Source organism: Heptranchias perlo, chromosome 25, assembly GCF_035084215.1.
Source record: "Heptranchias perlo isolate sHepPer1 chromosome 25, sHepPer1.hap1, whole genome shotgun sequence".
In the NCBI taxonomy this organism is placed as follows: Eukaryota; Metazoa; Chordata; class Chondrichthyes; order Hexanchiformes; family Hexanchidae; genus Heptranchias; species Heptranchias perlo.
Genome location: NC_090349.1, coordinates 37,133,308 through 37,151,991, shown reverse-complemented (window position 1 = coordinate 37,151,991; position 18,684 = coordinate 37,133,308). Strand labels below are relative to the sequence as shown.

At 40.8% G+C, this 18,684-nt stretch overlaps 1 protein-coding gene across 6 annotated transcripts in view; it reads left to right on the top strand.

The window, feature by feature from the left end:
• Positions 1–14,787, top strand: part of ube3b (ubiquitin protein ligase E3B) — a 45,318-nt gene extending 30,531 nt beyond the window's left edge. For 5 of the 6 annotated variants that reach the window (XM_068006048.1, XM_068006045.1, XM_068006044.1 and 2 more), the window contains exons 19-28: positions 495–614; positions 2,777–2,953; positions 3,187–3,297; positions 4,249–4,386; positions 6,381–6,446; positions 7,288–7,346; positions 11,051–11,233; positions 12,098–12,209; positions 13,913–14,005; positions 14,478–14,787. In XM_068006048.1, coding sequence (XP_067862149.1) covers positions 495–614; positions 2,777–2,953; positions 3,187–3,297; positions 4,249–4,386; positions 6,381–6,446; positions 7,288–7,346; positions 11,051–11,233; positions 12,098–12,209; positions 13,913–14,005; positions 14,478–14,669 — 1,251 coding nt within the window. In that variant the 3' untranslated portion in view covers positions 14,670–14,787. Of the gene's footprint in view, positions 1–494; positions 615–2,776; positions 2,954–3,186; positions 3,298–4,248; positions 4,387–6,380; positions 6,447–7,287; positions 7,347–11,050; positions 11,234–12,097; positions 12,210–13,912; positions 14,006–14,477 lie in introns of those variants that run through there. The other variant, XM_068006049.1, reaches the window with a different exon arrangement.
• The last annotated feature ends 3,897 nt before the right edge of the window (positions 14,788–18,684 follow it).

The following is an 18,684-nucleotide window of genomic DNA, read 5'->3' as shown; positions in this document are numbered from 1 at the left end:
GGACCTACCCAGTGGACAATGGAGGTTGTCAGATAATCAAGAGGTCCCTAATTTTCATCTTGCACATATGGCAATGTCCTAAGCATGGAAATGAAGATATGTAGAATACAAATAACAAAGGAAACGATAGTGGGCTTTACGTCAGAAACAAACAGCTTGAAATCTCTGCCTTTCTTTCTGTTCTTTTATTATATATATTTTGACAATTTCAAGTTGGATGGACTCAAAAAAAAAATTATAAATACTCGTGGATCCATCCCCTTTCAGTCTGTGACTTGCTCTCAATCATTCACTTTAATAATGGCAAAAATGTTTAAAATTGTAGAAGAGACAAAATTTCTTGGATGATATACAGATCTCTTTTAAACTTCATTAAAATTTGAACCATTTTACCAAATAATTAAACACGTGGATGATTTTTTTAAAAAATCATTAATCTGTCTATAAGTTGATGTTCTCGTCAAACACAACTTGCATGTTCTTTCTGTTTTTAGAGAGTGCTGCTTTTCCGGAACATGGTAACAAAGGAGAAGGAGTCAATGGGATTGGTGGAGACAAGTTCTGCATCCCCTCATGTTATCCACATTACAATACGCAGATCCCGAATGCTCGAGGTAACATATCCTGGCTTTGGTGGAGAGAGCCCTGTGCTTTGCTTTAATGCACTGAAATTTTAATGGTCTCACTGTTGGGCTTTCTTTTCTCTGGTTTGCAAGTACAATACAGAGATCAAAACTTTCCCCAAATAGTTCCTGAATTTCTCTTAAAAACAGAAAATGCTGGAAACACTCAGCAGGTCAGGCAGCACCTGTGGAGAGAAACAGAGTTAACGTTTCAGTTCTGATAATAGGTCGTCGACCTGAACCATTAACTTATGATTTTATTTCAGATTTCCAGCATCCGCAGTATCTTACTTTTGTTTCCTGAATTTCTCTAATTGCCCTGCATCCCAAACTGGTCTGGTTTTGCTCTTTAATGGAAACTGGCTCTAGTACAAAGTGCTCTGGCTTGTGTTTGGGGGGTGGGGTGGGGTGGGGTGGGGTGGTGGGTGGGGTGGTGGGTGGGGTGGGGTGGGGTGGTGGGTGGGTGGGTGGGTGGGTGTGGGGAAAGCCCCAATCTTTGTATTTCAGGCCAATCTTGATGGAATACACTTCACACACACGCATGGATAGAGCTCAAATATGGACATCTTCTCCCAGGTTTCTACCCATATTGTTTTACAGAAGGATTCAGTGGTCAGTGGAATAATTGGGATAAATCTGTGTAAATGCTGTAGTGACAGGAGATGCAGATGTCAGGAATGTAGATGGACTTCCGTAGTGAAATATGGCATATGTGCACCAGAAGGCAGATTACTATTGCAAAATTATTGGGTGAATTACTGTCTAGGCCTAATATACCACACCTGTAACCTTTAGCCAGTACAGTGTAAATGATCCAAGCTTAATCCTAATCAAAACAAAATGTTATTTTGCTTTTTATTGATGGGGAATTGTTTTCCGTTTTCCATCCTTTCCCGAGATGATTATATTGGGAAGGAAACCTGTTCCCAGGCTTCTACGATTGTTGCTTTGAAACTGGGAAATGCTACAAGTGGAGCCCAGGATGATCACTGATACACGTGGCTTTAGACTATGTTGAGCGCTTTAATCCCAAACACTGTTGCTCAACAGCCATTCTCAGGAATGTTTGTAACATGCTGCATCAAAAAGTAACGGGACTCACGTCTTTGGCTGGGGTTCAATACATGATGAGTTCCCTAGTCTGGAGGGAGGGGGGAGAGAAACACTACAGGGCCAATAGAGCTCTATTAGAATCATGGTTTCAATGGACTTCATTCATTTGCTCTGTGGTTGCCAGGATAGTCCTGCCTTCAAATAACATTCTGTTGCTTTCTCTCACCGGACAGAAGAGGAGAGCGAATGGTGCTGAAATCTAGCCCTGGCAACGTCCCAGAACTAGACAAGGGTTAAATGGAAGTGCAGAAAGCAGCAAAAGCCACAAGTGAAGCAGAAGTAAGCCACAGGTGGCCCCCAGACAATACCCGCTTTACTGTACAGAGTCTGGGAGGCCAACAGCAAGCACTGTGTTCTCTGTGTTGTTTGCTAGTAGTAGTCAAAATATATTAACGGTATTGATCATGGACAAAAGTTTTTTTTGAAATCGTCTCTTTTCCTTGCCGGAAAATGAGTAAAACCAGTCCTGACTCGTGTCTTAATCATTATTTATCTCTTACTTTGTGAATCAGTCAGCCCATTTACTGTTGCTCAAGACAATTCTTTAAGTAATATGTAGATAGATGTTTTGTCAGCTTGCCTCAGTGGTAGCATTCTCTCTTCTGAGTCAGAGGTCATGTGTTCAAGTCCCAATCCTTGACATGAGCACATAATCTAGGCTGATACTTCAATGAGGGACTCGGGAAGTGCTGCACTCTGAGGTGATATCTTTTGCATGCGACATTAAACCAAAGCTTCATCTGTTGTTCAGGTGGATGTAAAAGACCCCATGACACTATTCAAAGAAGAGCAAGAGTGTTCTCCTAGGGTCCTGTCTAACATTTATTCCTCAGCAACAACACCTAAACGGAATAGCTGGCCATTTATCACTTTGCTGTGTGCAAACAAAACAACAATAACTGCACTTCAAATGTTATTTATAGACTGTGAAGCTCATTTGGGATGTCTTGAGGATGTGAAAGGCTCCAAAAAAAACATTTTTTTTCAATTTTTTTTTTAGTAATAAGATGATAGCAGAGATATCCTATGTGTGTTTCTAGGATGGATATGAGCAGTTAAGGCGACTACCTGTAAACACTATGAAAGGAGTCATCAGAGTGAAATTCGTGAATGATCTAGGAGTAGATGAGGCGGGGATTGACCAGGATGGTGTCTTCAAGGAATTTTTAGAAGAAATCATCAAGAAGGTCTTTGACCCTGCCCTGAACCTCTTCAAGGTAACCACTGTTTGGATAAAAATTGGGGAAAATATAATTCAAAGAAAGGATTGTATATCTCTTTGTCTCTACTGGTGACATTTTCACTCTCTGTTGGATTTGTTGGTGCATTGCCAATTGTTCAGTCTGTATGTATGTCTCTATCTCCATGTTTGAGAGCATTTCAGCTCCAGGAATAAAGAACTTTAAGTTCTTGTCCGCTTAATTTTTAGTTCATTTTTTTTTTCTTGCAGACAACCAGTGGAGATGAGCGACTGTACCCATCCCCCACCTCTTACATCCACGAGAATCACCTGCAGCTGTTTGAGTTTGTAGGAAAGATGCTGGGAAAAGCTGTCTATGAGGTAAAAACAGGGCAACCAAACCTTGTTTTAAGCAGTGCTGGTTAATAATTTATTTCACAGAAGGATTGAGGGATATGGTGAAAAGCTAGGATTAATCTGTTAAAAAGGGACAGGCTTGTTGAGCCTAATGGCCTTTTCCTGTCCCTAAACGTTCCTATCCCGTTTGCTTTTACATTTCTTTGAACTGCTACAGTAGCCACCAAACGCATCATGGAAACCACTAGAGTATAAATTGCTTTGCATAAGTAATGACGCTAAACTAACATTGCACACTCTCATCAAGTGGCTGTTGGAGCAACTTGACCAATTGGACATCACTTTTAAACCCCCCGGCCAACTCAGCATACATAGACAAAACTGAGAAAATTAAACAGCAGTTTCAAGGTTGATTTCAGTGTTGTTTCCCAAGACATTGAACCCATGGGGAAAATGAGGGTTAGAGCATCAAGAAATATGAGAATTAGACAAAGGAGTGAACAAGTAGAATTTCAAAAACCTCCATAAGAAAAGACTACGATTACTAATTCCCAGCAAAATCTTTCAAATACTGAAGAGAACAGCATCAACTTGTTTCATATTCTGCCTTTAATGTAATAAACATTCCAAAACACTTTACAGAGGAGAATTGGATGCTGAGCAATAAGAAGAGTTAAAGAGAGATGATTGAAATCATGGTCGAAGAGGTAGGTTTTCAGGGTGTTTTTAAATGAGGAAAGGGAAGTAGCAAAGCAGATGGGTATAGGGAGAGAGAGTTCCAGAGAGTAAAGTTAGGACAGGTCTTCCGCCGCCAATGGTGGAGTGGAGGTCAGATTCAGAGGACTGAGGGGCCAAGACTGGGACATGGGATTGAAGGAGTTTGCAGTGATAGGATGGGGCAAGGCTGCAGAGGGATTTGTAAATGAGAATTTCAGATATAAGTTAAATAAATCCTTTTAACTTTTCCCCCTACAGGGAATAGTAGTGGACGTCCCTTTTGCTTCCTTCTTCCTCAGTCAGGTGCTTGGACATCATCATAGTGCATTGTACAGCTCAATCGATGAACTTCCATCCCTGGACTCTGAGTTCTACAAAAATCTCACCTCCATAAAGGTAATCATGGGAACTGATATTGGTAAAAAGAATGTTACGCCTCAAAAGACAAAGCAAAGCAGTGTCAGAGAAATTGACTGTGATTTAAGTTTGCCTAATTTGCCCTCGTCATCCTGCAAAAATGCACTCAACTAAAACAGTCAATCATCAGCTCTGCACTGGCAGGAATACCACTTAACTGTATCACACATCAAGTACTGGACAAGACACAATTCATTGTACTACTAGCAACTTTATTTCCCCACTGAACATGAAAGGGTGACGCAACTTCCAATATATCGCACCATAATCATAATTTGGTTTCAGAAATACAACACAATGATAGTTGAAAGCAAAATACTGCGGATGCTGGAAATCTGAAATAAAAACAGAAAATGCTGGAAAAGCTCAGCAAGTCAGGCAGCATCTGTGGAGTAAGGAACAGAGTTAACGTTTCAGGTCGAAGACCTTTCATCAGAATGAAAAAGTTTTAGAATAAAAGATGAAAATAAAAAAGCAAAGATGTAGATGATTTTTGGAAGACCCAGCAAAAGGGCCTGAATCAGTGCACAGCACAGATGAGTCTGTTTTAAAGTTCTGACAAAAGGTCTTCGACCTAAAACGTTAACTCTGTTTCTTACTCCACAGATGCTGCCTGACTTGCTGAGCTTCTCCAGCATTTTCTGTTTTTAATACAATGATATAACTTGATATAACAATTCAGTATTACAGTATGATCGCCTTATGAGTTCAACTTAATATAGTATAACCATGACATTTAATTTTGTTGATTACAGTACATGCTTGGCAAAGTTAGCCGTTGCAATTTCTAAAACATTCTAAAAGGGAGCAAGCATGCACATCCCCCAAAACTAAGATAGCACATTAACTGACTCATCTGTGCTGTGCACTGATTCAGGCCCTTTTGCTGGGTCTTCCACAAATCATCTACATCTTTCTTTGCTTCTTTATTTTCATCTTTTATTCTATAACTTTTTGGTTCTTTCTTGTATTTTTTTTCTCTTGTTCTCTCTCAATCATATATTTTTAAAACATGATGCACAAACTTATGGACATCATAATTAAAGCATTAGCAATCAACCATTCCTCTTCAAGTTGGACATCTTTGCAAATTGTACTGTCAAATTACTTTGATTAACTTGCAGGCATTGCATTGTGATCTTTCAGTGATTGTGATATTTGCTGGTGCCAGTTGCTCTCTGGTACCTTACCCGAAGGCCATTACACATGTGTGAGCTCTGACTGTGAGTGTCAGCAGTCGTTTCAACCTCATCACAATAAGCTTACATCCAGGCACATGGAGTGGGAACCCTGGCTAATTTTATTTTTCCACCTCCCAACCCAGGGGTGCTGATGCCAATTGTAGAAACACCTATTAACACCTTGGCTGAGATCAGAGAACTCCGCACAGGCAAGAGCTCAAACTTGGGACTTTCCTGCTTTGCATAGCTCAGCATACAATCTCAATGCACATATTTATTGAGCAATTGATGGAGCAACCTGAATTCTTGATTGCTGGCTTAATTATTTCTTGGCAACCATTATTTTCTATATAGTTTAATATCAAGTTGAGGGAAAATTGTTTTGCAATCTTTAGAGAAGAGCTGATGCTGAAGAGTGAAACTGGTTCTACTCGTTTTATATTCGGAAACCCAGGTAAAGAGTGAAGACTCATAACACAGGACTCCACCAGGGTTGAAAAGAGTAGGAGAAAAATTAAAACAAGTTGCAATCATTAGCGGACACCGAGCTCGAGTTTTAAAAGAATGTAGATTGTAGGAGTGAGGGAGGTAAGTAGTTTCACATTTTTGAAACTGGGATAGAGTGAGTTGAAGTAAGAAGCTGTACAATGAGTCTGGATTTCAGTTTAGTGAGGATGCAGAGAGGAGGAACTGCTTGCATATGTTTTATATGCACCTTGGGGGTGGGAAGAAACTTTAAAGGAACACAGCCTGTAGTACTACAATGATTGTTTTTGTATTTTTGTTTTACAGCGTTACGATGGTGACATTGGTGACCTTGGTTTGACATTATCCTACGATGAGGACGTTATGGGTCAGGTAATGCCCTCGCAGTTCGTAAATTAGTAACAATGACAAAACCCAGGCTGGGGCTTTATACCTGGGCTATGCAATGTCAGTGGCTCATGGATCTGCCGTGAGACCAGTGGGGTCCTATTTTAAGAGTCAGACTCCCATGTAGTCAACGGCACACAATGGATTTTGATGGTAGCTCTGTCAGGACCTGGAGCAGTACGGTGTGAGCAATCAGTTTACAAAGTCTTAATTCAGATGCAGACTCAGGAAAAATTCAACCCTTGGGTTTATTATTACCCCTGCAAATTTCTATCTTTTCTAATTTCTTAAGTGAAACTGATGTGTTGGAAAGATAAATGGGTTTTCACATTTGTACTGACTTTTAACAATTCAGCTTAATGACCAGTCTCAGCTGCCGAGTTTTGTTTAAACCCCTGGTATTGATGCACCGGTGATGGGTAGAATGCCTGGTGTGGAGCCAACCCACACAGACTCCGGACGTACTGGGTTTATTCTCCAGTCTATGCTGAGATCACTGATCTTTCCTGGGCCAGCAGTTGGGGCACTATTATTGGTCTCACCACCTCTGGGCTGGGGAGGAGTAGGAATCAGCTAAGTTACCTGCTCGTGACACCCATACTAGATAATATGTATATGCGCAGTTAGATTGGTTAGGATTGGGATTGGTCAAATCAACAGTCAACTGGTTGAGGTAATGCAAGGCTTCAGGTGTCTATGGAACCATAGCCCAGCAAGAGTCAGCAAATTCAAGAGACTGTTCACTCAGCTGTCTTGTTTGTTAGTAGCTCAGTAAAAATTCTGAGTTCAGAATATAATCATTTTAGTTTTCTTTCCAATTTGACAGATAGTTTGCCATGAGCTGGTGCCTGGAGGAAAGACCATTGGGGTAACCAATGAAAATAAGTGAGTACATCATTAGCCAAATGCAGTGTGGAGGGCATTGCTCCAATAGTGGTGTGTTGTTAGCCTTATTTTATTATTTACATTTTCTCTTCCATTTTCAAATATATTTTCCCCTGACTTCTGATTTGTCTCTCCCTTCTCACAGGATAATAAAACACACCATTCTCAGCAGTAGTTGCCAGGCTCTCTGTTCTTTAGGTATCTCTGCTGCCATGCAACCAACTGCAAAATGATGTGCTGTGAGAATGGGCCAGGATTACTCATCCACGTTTAAGTCTTTCAGTTATTTTCTTTTAATCAATTCTCTCTCGCTTTCATGAACCATTTTGTTTGTCACTGGAAGTTGTCACTGCAAGTATGAAATGGGATACAAGGGAAAGGGCCTTGGGATAACTCACTGATTGTATTATTATTCCTCTACCTGGTCCCACTTGTAGACCAAGTCAGTGAGTTATTGTCCAGTATGCCTCATAAGACACATTTGAAATCCATAATTCCTGCTGATGGGGCTTATTGTGACACACAAACCCTCTATCAGAGATACCTATTTCCCAGAACATAATCCCAACCCAGCCAAATGTCATTGATAACTATGGGCCTATACTCTCTGTAGTTTAGAAGAATGAGAGGTGATCTCATTGAAACATACAAGATTCTGAAGGGGCTTGACAGAATAGATGCTGAGAGGTTGTTTCCCCTGGCTGGAGAGTCTAGAACTAGGGGTCATAGTCTCAGGATAAGGGTTGGCCATTTAGGACAGAGATGAGGAGGAATTTCTTCACTCAGAGGGTTATGAATCTTTGGAATTCTCTACCCCAGTGGGCTGTGGATCTGAGTCGTTGAGTATGTTCGAGGCTGAGAGAGATTTTTGGAATCAAGGGGATCAGGCAGGAAAGTGGAGTTGAGGTTGAAGATCAGCCATGATCTTATTGAATGGCGGAGCAGGCTCGAGCGGCCGTTTGGCGTACTCCTGCTCCTATTTCTTACGTTCTTATGTTCAATAAATGCGAATTAGTGAGCAAGGGCAAAGCATGTACTATATTGATATGCAATTAAAGCTGGTATATAGGTAGCCCAAAACTTCATCTTCCAGAGAAAGAAATAATTAACATCCAATAAAATCTGAAGCAAGGAAAGGGCATTTGGCCCATCAAACTGCTCAATCCAGAGCAAATATATGATTGTTCAATCAAAGAATATTCTATGAACACGGTGAATATTTCAGTTTCAAGCAGGGGAAGGTATGAACCTGACTTCAAGCATGTGATTCTTTTTTCTCTTGATACTTTCTTGCCTTTTTAGCTGTTTGTTTTCCCTTTAAAAATGGTTTGTGTAAAATACAGAATGTTACCACCTTCACATTTGTGTATAATCCCTGTAGCATGGTTTTACAACTGCCCTGATCCCTTCTGATTTTTAAAAAATACTTTTATGCTGTATCTTTTGTATTGCCTATCCTGTGTTTCTAAATAGAAATAGCCAAACATCATCAATTAGACTCCCTAAGCCTTGACTTCAGTCAGATGGACAGGATTCCCCAGTCTGTGGGCCTCCCCTCAGCCACCATATTAACTTGTACATAGACTAACTATTTTAAAACATGAAAGAATGCCCACTGGCAGAGACTGACCAGGAAAAGGATTTGGGAGTGATAAATGACGATCATACTCTAAAAGCATCTACTCCATGTGAAGCAGTTATGAATAAGGTAATTCGACAACTGGGATGCATCTGGAAAGCGCTGGCTTACAAGTCACTAATAAATTGTACTGACATTGTACAGATCAATGCTGAGGCCATTCTGGAATATGGTGTGCAGTTGTGTGGTCACCCTCCCTGTAAAAGGATATAGATGCATTAGAGAAGAACGGCCCTTAGGAAACTAAGTTACAAAAGAATACTGAAGTGGTTAAACTTATTTTCACTGGAGAAAAGACTGAAGGAAGACTGGATAAATGCCTTTAAATAAGGAACGGTATAGGTAGATGAGGTTGAGGTTAGCAAGCTATATAACTTGGACAGTGTGCACATTAGTAGAGGATGCAAATACACAATTCACAAGTACTGACAACAACAACTTGCATTTATATAGCGCCTTTAACACAGTAAAACATCCCAAGGCGCTGCTGAGGAGTGTTATCAAACAAAGTTTGACACCAAGCCACATAAGCAGATATTAGAACAGACAAAGAGGTAGGATTTAAGGAACATCTTAAAGAAGGTAGAGAGGTTTAGGAAGGGAATTCCAGAGCTCAGGGCCTAGGCAGCTGAAGGCACAGCCGCCAATGGTGGAGCAATTAAAATCGGGGCTGTGCAAAAGACAAGAATTGGAGGAGGGTTGTTGGGCTGGAGGAGGTTACAGAGGTAGGGAGGGGCAAGGCTATGGAGGGATTTGAAAATGATGATGAGCATTTTTAAAATCAAGGCGTCCCCGGACCGGGAGCCAATGTAGGTCAGCGAGCACAGGGGTTATGGATGAACAGGATTTGGTATGAGTTAGGATATGGGCAGCATTGGATGAGCTCAAGTTTATGGAGGTTGAAAGATGGGAGGCTGGCTAGGAGAGCATTGGAATAGTCAAGTCTAGAGGTAACAAAGGCATAGATCAGGGTTTCAGCATGAGATGAGCTGAGGCAGAGATGGAGATGGGCGATGAAAGGTTACAGATTAGTAAAAACAAATTTTCCACAGGAGAGTGGACATCTGGAACAGACTTCCAGAGACAGCAGTTGATTTGGTGCCACTCGACAATGGTGAAAGGGACGGGATCGATACCTGTTGAGAAGGGGGACTGAATGTTTGAGATATTAAGAGCTCTGCTTTATCACTTTATTTCGGGGCAGGTAGGGTAAGTGGGTGGAAGAGAATTCTTTGATGAAATAATCATATATTGGCTTTGGGTTAAGCAGTTTGATGGACCAAATGCCCTTTCCTTGTTTCAGACTTTATCGGAGGTTAATTTTTTTTGTTGGAGACGAGCTGTAGTTTTGGGTGCGTCCTATATGGAGGAGCAGCCTGTTAGCATATCAGTAGATTAATGTTCATGCCCCTGCATTATCAGCTGACTGAGCAGGACTTGCCTGCTGCTGCTGGCTTCTCCTACTCTCTGAAAAAGAGTGGCCTACAACATTGAGATGTCCTGTCTAGTTCAGGATAATTAGAGCATGTTTTAGGCTGTAGGAAATCTGTGGCTTGCCTTTCCAGGTGATTCTGTCCTTCAAGCAGCCATCAGGATGAAATTGAGATCCGTGCCTTTGTTATAGTTCTCTTCACCCTGTTGTTATGGCACAAATATTTTTTTTAAAGTCATAGTTGAAAGCAGTTGACACGTGAATGGTCAGAGAGGGCTAGGATTTGATCCCTCCAGCGATGAGCTCCAACACTACTGCTCGAATAAAAACAAAGTGTAGGACGTAAACAGTAGAGCATCTGAACTGTTACACCCAAAACATCAACTTGTCTTTTTCTTTGTTGCTGACTGCCTTGCTGTGCATTTCCATCACTTAACAATTTATTTCAGATTTCCAGCATTTGTAGTTTCTCTTCTTACTTCTGCTGCCATTGCTAGCAGCTTATTTTGTGCCTGCACAGCACCTTAGGCTCTTCTGTTTCTGTGGTTTTTAAGTGTTTTCAGTACAGAAAATGCATGTGTTTGGTACGTTCAATACTCAAAATGGGCTAAAATTCCTGCCATTCGCCAACAGAATCAGTTACATCCATCTCATGGCTCACTTCCGAATGCACACTCAGGTTAAAGATCAGACGATCGCTTTCATCCGAGGATTCCGGTCAATTATTAACCCGGAGTGGCTACGCATGTTCTCAACTCCTGAAGTACAGCGCTTAATTTCTGGGGACAATGCAGAAATCGACCTGGAGGACCTCAAGTAAGGCACTCGAGACTTTTAAGTAAATTACAGACAGTTTGTTTTTTCATTTTAATGTCACTGTTAGAAAGGGGAATGAAGGGGGGTATTGTACTGGAGTATCAAAGTGTGGTATGAAGGACTTGCAGGGGTGAGGGGGAACACAGCCTTGATTTCCCCACACTGCTGTTTTCTTGGCCTCAGCTGCATCACCACAGATAGGCACCAAACGGGCTACGTATATTCGCAAGATGTGCGTGTGGCTGAGAGAACCTGGGGGGATTTGCTGGGGCCAGGATAGTGAGAATGAATGCACACACATACCATTTAAATGGCTGAAATGCCTTGGGTGTATTTCTCGTTAATTTTGCTCCTTTGATGCAATAAGCTCCCTCAGACAGCTTTTATTTTTTCTTCAGTGTCCCTGTTGATCTTTTTACCCCACTTTTAATCTGTAATACATTAAATGGACGTTGTGCACTCCTTATTTGCTCATCACTATTCTGAGAGATGTAAGGAGTCTTACAACACCAGGTTATAGTCCAACAGTTTTATTTGAAATCACAAGCTTTCAAATAAAACTGTTGGACTATAACCTGGTGTTGTAAGACTCCTTACATTTGTCCACCCCAGTCCATCACCGGCATCTCCACATCATATTCTGAGAGACGCAGTCATGCCTGCACACTTCTACCAATATATGGAACACTAATGTATTCTGAGGGAAATTCACTGTCCTGACTTTCTGTGGGCAGAGTCAAGGGAGATCCACTCATATTACTGAGATTTATTACGTAGCATAATTTTACGAACAAAAGAATTGTGATGCCAAGTTGGGGATTATTTCTGGTCCATGAGGAATGATACCTTTTCTCTCCTATACAGGAAGCATACTGTATATTACGGCGGTTTCCATGGCAGTCACCGCGTCATTACCTGGCTCTGGGATATTTTAGCACATGACTTCACGTCAGAAGAACGAGCCATGTTTCTTAAGGTTAGTGTACCGTTGGCAGTTCTCTCTGCCACTTTTAAAAGCTAACCCTTCCCTGTATCTCTTTCAACTCCCTCCCCACCTTCTGGTATCCTCTTTTGCTTTATTTAGACAGGTTTCTTCTACAAGTTATCCTGTTCCACAATAGGGGGCAATTTTCTAGGAGTCAGACTTGGCCACAATTGGTCTGATCGTGGTTTAGGACCACTTTGGATCAGTATGTCAGCGTTCTGATTGTCGGGACCAATGTCGTGGGAAATTGACCTGACTTCACTACTCCTGTTGATCAGCATCAAATAAGATATATTTATACAATATTTTTATACTGCACGATAGCCAGTAAACAGAAGTGAAAGGCAACGTGGGAGAATGCAGTGTGTTGAAAACAATCCATCACTCAGAAGCTTGAAGGAAAACTTACATTTATAAAGTTTATGAAGTCTAAAACATCACAAAGTGCTTCATCTATAGTAAATTACAGTGACTGTTGTTATGTGGACGTAAATGGCAGCTTATTTTGCACAGCAAGATCCCATAAATAGCAATGGGATGAATGACTAATCTGTTTTTGGTGGCATTGGTTGAGGAAGGAATGTTGGCTGGGACACTGGGGTAACTCCATACTCTTAAAATATTGCCTTGGGATTTTTGACATATTCCTGAACCACCAAAATGGGCAGATGTGGCCTCTGTTTAAAATCTGATGCAAAGACAGCACGTCCAATAGTACTAAACTCCCTTAGTACTGCAGTGAGGTATCAACTTAAAGTATGAATTCAAACTCCTGCTTTTAGAGTTTGACCCTTCTGACCCAGATGAGAGAGTGCCTCCAAGTAAGCCAAGCGGACACACAAATTTGAGTTGCTGTGTCTTATCATAGTAGGTACAGCACAGGAGAAGACCATTCAGCCCATTGTGCTGGTGCTGGCTCTTGAAAGAGCTATCCAATTAGTCCCATTCTCCTGCTCTTTCCCCATAGCCCTGTAATTTTCTTCCCTTTTGAAAGTTACTATTGAATCTACTTCCACCACCCTTTCGGGCAGCAGTAATTGAAACCCTCGCCTACAGAAGGAGAACGCATTTAATTACATATATAAAACATCTGCTTTTCAAAACTGTGTCTCTGTATTCCAAATAGCACCCAAAATATGTACAAAAATAGCCTCTCTAAAAAAGCACTATTGGAAAAAAAATTTACACACACATAACTTATTTGTACATGCAGTGGATAGTCTACCGATTCCCACCACGATTTCACAGTTTTGACTGAGCTTGCGGGGTGAGAAGTAAAACACTGATTGCAGACACTGAACTCCACAGAGTGAAAAAAACGTTCAGGTAGTTGTGTCGGACCTCTTAAGATAGAGGAGGCCAACCTACAAAGCAGCACTGGCGCTGACCTGGGAACAAAGTATGCCTGTATTTTCAATTCCAAGAACAGAGCAAGATGAATTTGGAGAGGGATGAAAATCAGATGGAAGAAGGCTACTTTGAAAAAGTCTGCCTTGTAAGGAAAATTGAGTGGGCTACATAGTTTCACAAAGTAATAAATAGCTGTAAAAATACAAATTGAACCCTATTGCTATCCTCCCAGTGGTTGTGGACCTTCCAAGGACACTCACTGTTACAGTTTGAGATGTAATTTCCCTTTAGATAATGCAGCACAATTAACTGAGGTTTTGTTTCTTCCTCGTCTCCTTTTCCAGTTTGTCACAAGCTGTTCTCGACCACCACTCCTGGGCTTTGCCTACCTCAAACCTCCCTTCTCCATTCGCTGTGTGGAGGTGTCAGATGATCAGGTACGTTATATTTTCATTTCCCTCTTTTTTCCACCCCCCAGTTTTCTCTCCTCTCCTGAAGGTGCTGATTTATTCTGGGGTACAATTCTATAGGGACCTGCAGCCCTCCTGTACCTCACCTGAATGGTCTTCATCTGTAAGCTTGGACGGTGAGTGTCGGCAGGCATACTCAACCAGGCAAGGTATTATAGTCAAGTCCAATAACACACGCAGGAGAGGTCATTGGATAATGATCAGTAATGGGAGTCCTGGCTGATGTTTCCTTTCCCTAGCCCAGGTGCACAAAGGCCATTTGTAGCACCCCCCTGCTACCACCTCAGCTGAGATCAGCAAATTGAACATAGGACACTCCTGGACTGTAAGGAGCAGTTTACATCAGATGCATTTACAAACTGAGCCAATTTTTAAAAAATGTCCTTTATTTCTGCATTAGAAGCCAAGGTTTAGGATTTAAGAGCTGTTTGTGTTTCAGGACACTGGGGACACACTGGGTAGTGTGCTGCGGGGTTTCTTCACCATCCGCAAAAAGGAACCAGGTGGTCGGCTGCCAACCTCTTCCACCTGCTTCAACCTCCTGAAACTTCCCAACTACAGCAAGAAGAGCATCCTACGAGAGAAACTCCGCTATGCAATCAGTATGAACACTGGATTTGAGCTCTCCTAATCACCATGAAAAGGACATGGGTGTGCATACACCTTGGTGCACATATGCAGCTGTGCACTGCACAGGACTGCTGCGGTCGGAGCATCCTTGCCGTTCCGTAAGAAATCAAATGATGTTTCACCAACAGCAATGAATCATTTTGATATTCTTTTTCAAAGACAGTGATGTGTTTCAGGGTAAAGCTGAGTGACCAAGGCTCTCTTCACCTGTTAGATTCATTTCCCTAAGGGGGCATACGTATAAATCCATTGCCAACATTCACCTCTGAGTGAATCAAGATACAGTTGAACTGACTTCCTCCTGGGTGAGGTATGGGCTGTTTGATTCAGAGTGTCCAAAGTCTAGCTTTATCTTGGTTTATACTGCCCAATAATTAAGAGACTTCACTAACACTTCTCACACAAAAATGCATCCAGGATTACAATGTTATAGATTCTTTTAAGGATACTGTGAAGAAATGTTGCAGAGTTTCAACATTTTGCTAATTGTACGCTATCACATTAATATAAAATGTGCTGAAAATTATCTTAGCAGATGTTGCTTGAAGGAAAGTGTTATGAAAGCTGAAACGGTATTACAGTACCAGAGTTCATGTGATGTTTGGTATAGTAGTATATTTGGCAAAGTTGTTTCCATCTGGTTCCCTTCTTCCTCCACTATCACTCAAGACACATAATCACAACACGAGCCTGGTTCAGCTAATCTAATCTAATATGCCATTTATAATTGTAGAATGGGTGGTGAATCAACGCAAGCGATCAAGTAATTAATGAACAAGCACCTTTTATTTCCCTCTCTCCTTCGGCTTGCTGATTCGTGGAGCTGCTGCCTAATCGGAAAGAAAATTCAGTGAAAGAGGATAAGGCAAATTCTAACACTGACTTCTGGTTATAGCAGTGGACTTTAGCACAAAGTATAAATACTGTATTATGTCAGCTTTATTTTCCCTTTGTTTTGCCAAGTGAAGTTTGGGTAAAGTGGGACTGTACAGAGAATGTTGGCAGGCTGCTAAATCACAAGGAAATATTTCAGCGGAGGGATTCAGATTACTCCAGGTTTATATTCTTCAACTAAACCCTAAGATTGGATTTCTGTCTTAAACTCCCAGGCAGCATCCATTATTATTTATAATTTGTAGTAAGTAGTGACTATTTAATATAAAGTAACCTTTTTAAGGAGCTTTGATGATGACGCAGGGAATTTGATAACTGCATGGTCTAGCGTATCTCGGGAGATGAGACTTTTGTGTAATAGCAAATTATTTTGGATAGTAAGTTAGCAAAGTTTACTATACAGTATACTAAAGTAATTTATGACTAACCTATGTGAACTTCTCAGGCATTGATTGTATATAATATTTTAAGCAGATGTATCCATTGATGCCATTAAAAAAAACACATGTTCCCCACTTTTAATTCAAAATATCTGTCCCTGAGACTCTAAATTTTAACAATGTGACATACAAATTACAAGTGACAGCAACACTGAAATTAAAACCTAATTGATCACAACACATGATCCACAAACTTCAAAATCGTGGGTGAGGATTGCTTGTTGTGATCAGGTTATTACAGGTGGGAAAGGGAACGGTGACATGGTCAAAGTAGTTCCCAGATTTGGAGTAATGTATTTCAAAATCCTGATGTGGAGATGCCGGTGATGGACTGGGGTTGACAATTGTAAACAATTTTACAACACCAAGTTATAGTCCAGCAATTTTATTTTAAATTCACAAGCTTTCGGAGATTTCCTCCTTCCTCAGGCAAATGTTTCAAGAGCTCTTGAAACATTTGCCTGAGGAAGGAGGAAATCTCCGAAAGCTTGTGAATTTAAAATAAAATTGCTGGACTATAACTTGGTGTTGTAAAATTGTTTACAATTTTCAAAATCCTGACATGTGTCCAAGGGAGAATGAATAGAAATGGGTCCATGTGATCCATTGTTTCTGTATTGGTAATGCACTGATCTATTAGGGGTGAGAAAAATGAAACAAGAATACACCTGTGTTCGTTTCTTTTCGAGTGTGAAGTTAGGAAATTCGCTAAAGGTTTCTCTATGGGGCAAGAGTGGTTTATCTTTTATGGAAGGGTGTGAAGTCTTTGCACACCATGCAGATGTGCTACACCACATTGGCAAGAGTTGATGAAAATTCATCACCAGTGACCAATAAAACACAAATAATCGGTGGCCTTGTTGCTCTATCCTGTTGTCCTAGGACTTAGAAAGTGAACGCTCTATCCCTACTGATGAAGGAAAAGGGTGTTTGCATTCATTTTTTAAAATTTTAATTAGCTGGTGTTTGGATTACAACTCTGGGGTAAACCTACCTGCTGCCTCCATCAAAATGAGTAAGACCATACTGATTGATAGTGACTGGTTTGGTTGTTGCCTGAAGTTTCGTACCAGGGTATGCAACAAATAACTATAATGAGTGCAGTTTCTTGGAGGGTGTTTTCTAGTAGGAACGGTTTGAAATTGAAACAATACTGGGAGATTGACAGTTTGAGGATGGTTAGCTTGAGGATGGTTAGCATTCTCTAGGTTTCACAGTTTGACACTTCCTGGACTATATTTACACTGAAGCAAAATTTGAGGAAAGTCAATAATTTTCAAGAAACTTTTTTTTAAAGGATATTTGATTATACCCATAACACACAACTATTGTACGGAACTAAGGCGGGTCAATGGAGTTAGGATACATGTGGGGACTGGTGTAATGCATTAACTCATTAACAGTAGGGCACCAATGCCCAGCTCAGCACTAAGAATTTAACCGTGGCTCCTGCAGTTTGCTCACCACTAATGTAAATGAAATATTCTGATAAGGTATGATGTATAGTTAATTGAGTACAGGAGGTATATTAATCATGTGACCATTTCATACAGTTAGAGCCCTGCTCATTATGTGAGGCAGTATAAAGCTTGTGTTGCACTGAGATTCTCAGGCAAACCAATCCTATTAGGTGAATGAAAGTCAGGCAATGGTCTTTGTCTTTCTTTTACATAGGAACAGGAGTAGGCCATTCAGCCCCTCGAGCTATTCAGTTAGATTGTGGTTGATCTGTATCTTAACTCCATTTACCCACCTTGGTCCGATATCCCTTAATCCCCTTGTCTAATAAAAAATCTATCAATCTCAGTTTTGAAATTTTCAATTGACCCCCAGCCTCAACAGCTTTTTGGGGGAAGTTCCAGATTTCCACTACCTTTGTGTGAAGAAGTGCTTCCTAACATCACCCCTGAACGGCCTAGCTCTAATTTTAAGGCTATGCCCCCTTGTTCTGGACTCCCCCACCAGAAGAAATAATTTATCTATCCTATCAAATCCTTTAATCATAAATAGCATAATTATATCACCCTTTAATACTCTATACTTGAGGGGATACAAGTCTGTTCTATGCAACCTTTCCCCATAATTTAACCTTTTTAGCCCCAGTATCATTCTAGCGAATCTGCGTTGCACCCCCTTCAAGGCCAGTATATCCTTCCTGAGGTGAAGTGGCCAGAACTGAGTGCAGAACTCCAGATGTGGTCTAACCAGAGCTTTATGCAACTGTAGCATAACTTCCACCTCTTTGTATTCGAGCCCCTTGAGCTAAAGGCTAACATTCCATTAGCCTTTTAAATTATTGTTTGTACCTATCCACTAGTTTTTAGTGACTCTGTACATGGATCTCTTTGCTCCTCCACAGTTCTCACCTTTTACAAGTTATGGTCTTGTTTGAATATCAAAATGCTGTTTGTTTTTCAAAAGTCAGTTTACAGGGTTATGATAAACCCATTTGCTCATCTAACTGTGTGGGTATGCTGACTGCTTTTGTTTTCAGTCATGAGATTTGAGATGATTCCTTGTCTTTTTCACCCACTTAAGCTGGCTCCAGCTTTGTTCAACACCTCTAGTTTGCAAATGGCAGTTCATGTTCCCAGGCAGCAGCAAAATATGCTCCACAAGTAAAATGGCCATTAAAATATCTTATTTCTGTTCCATGATAGTGATAGAAAACCTACTGTTGTA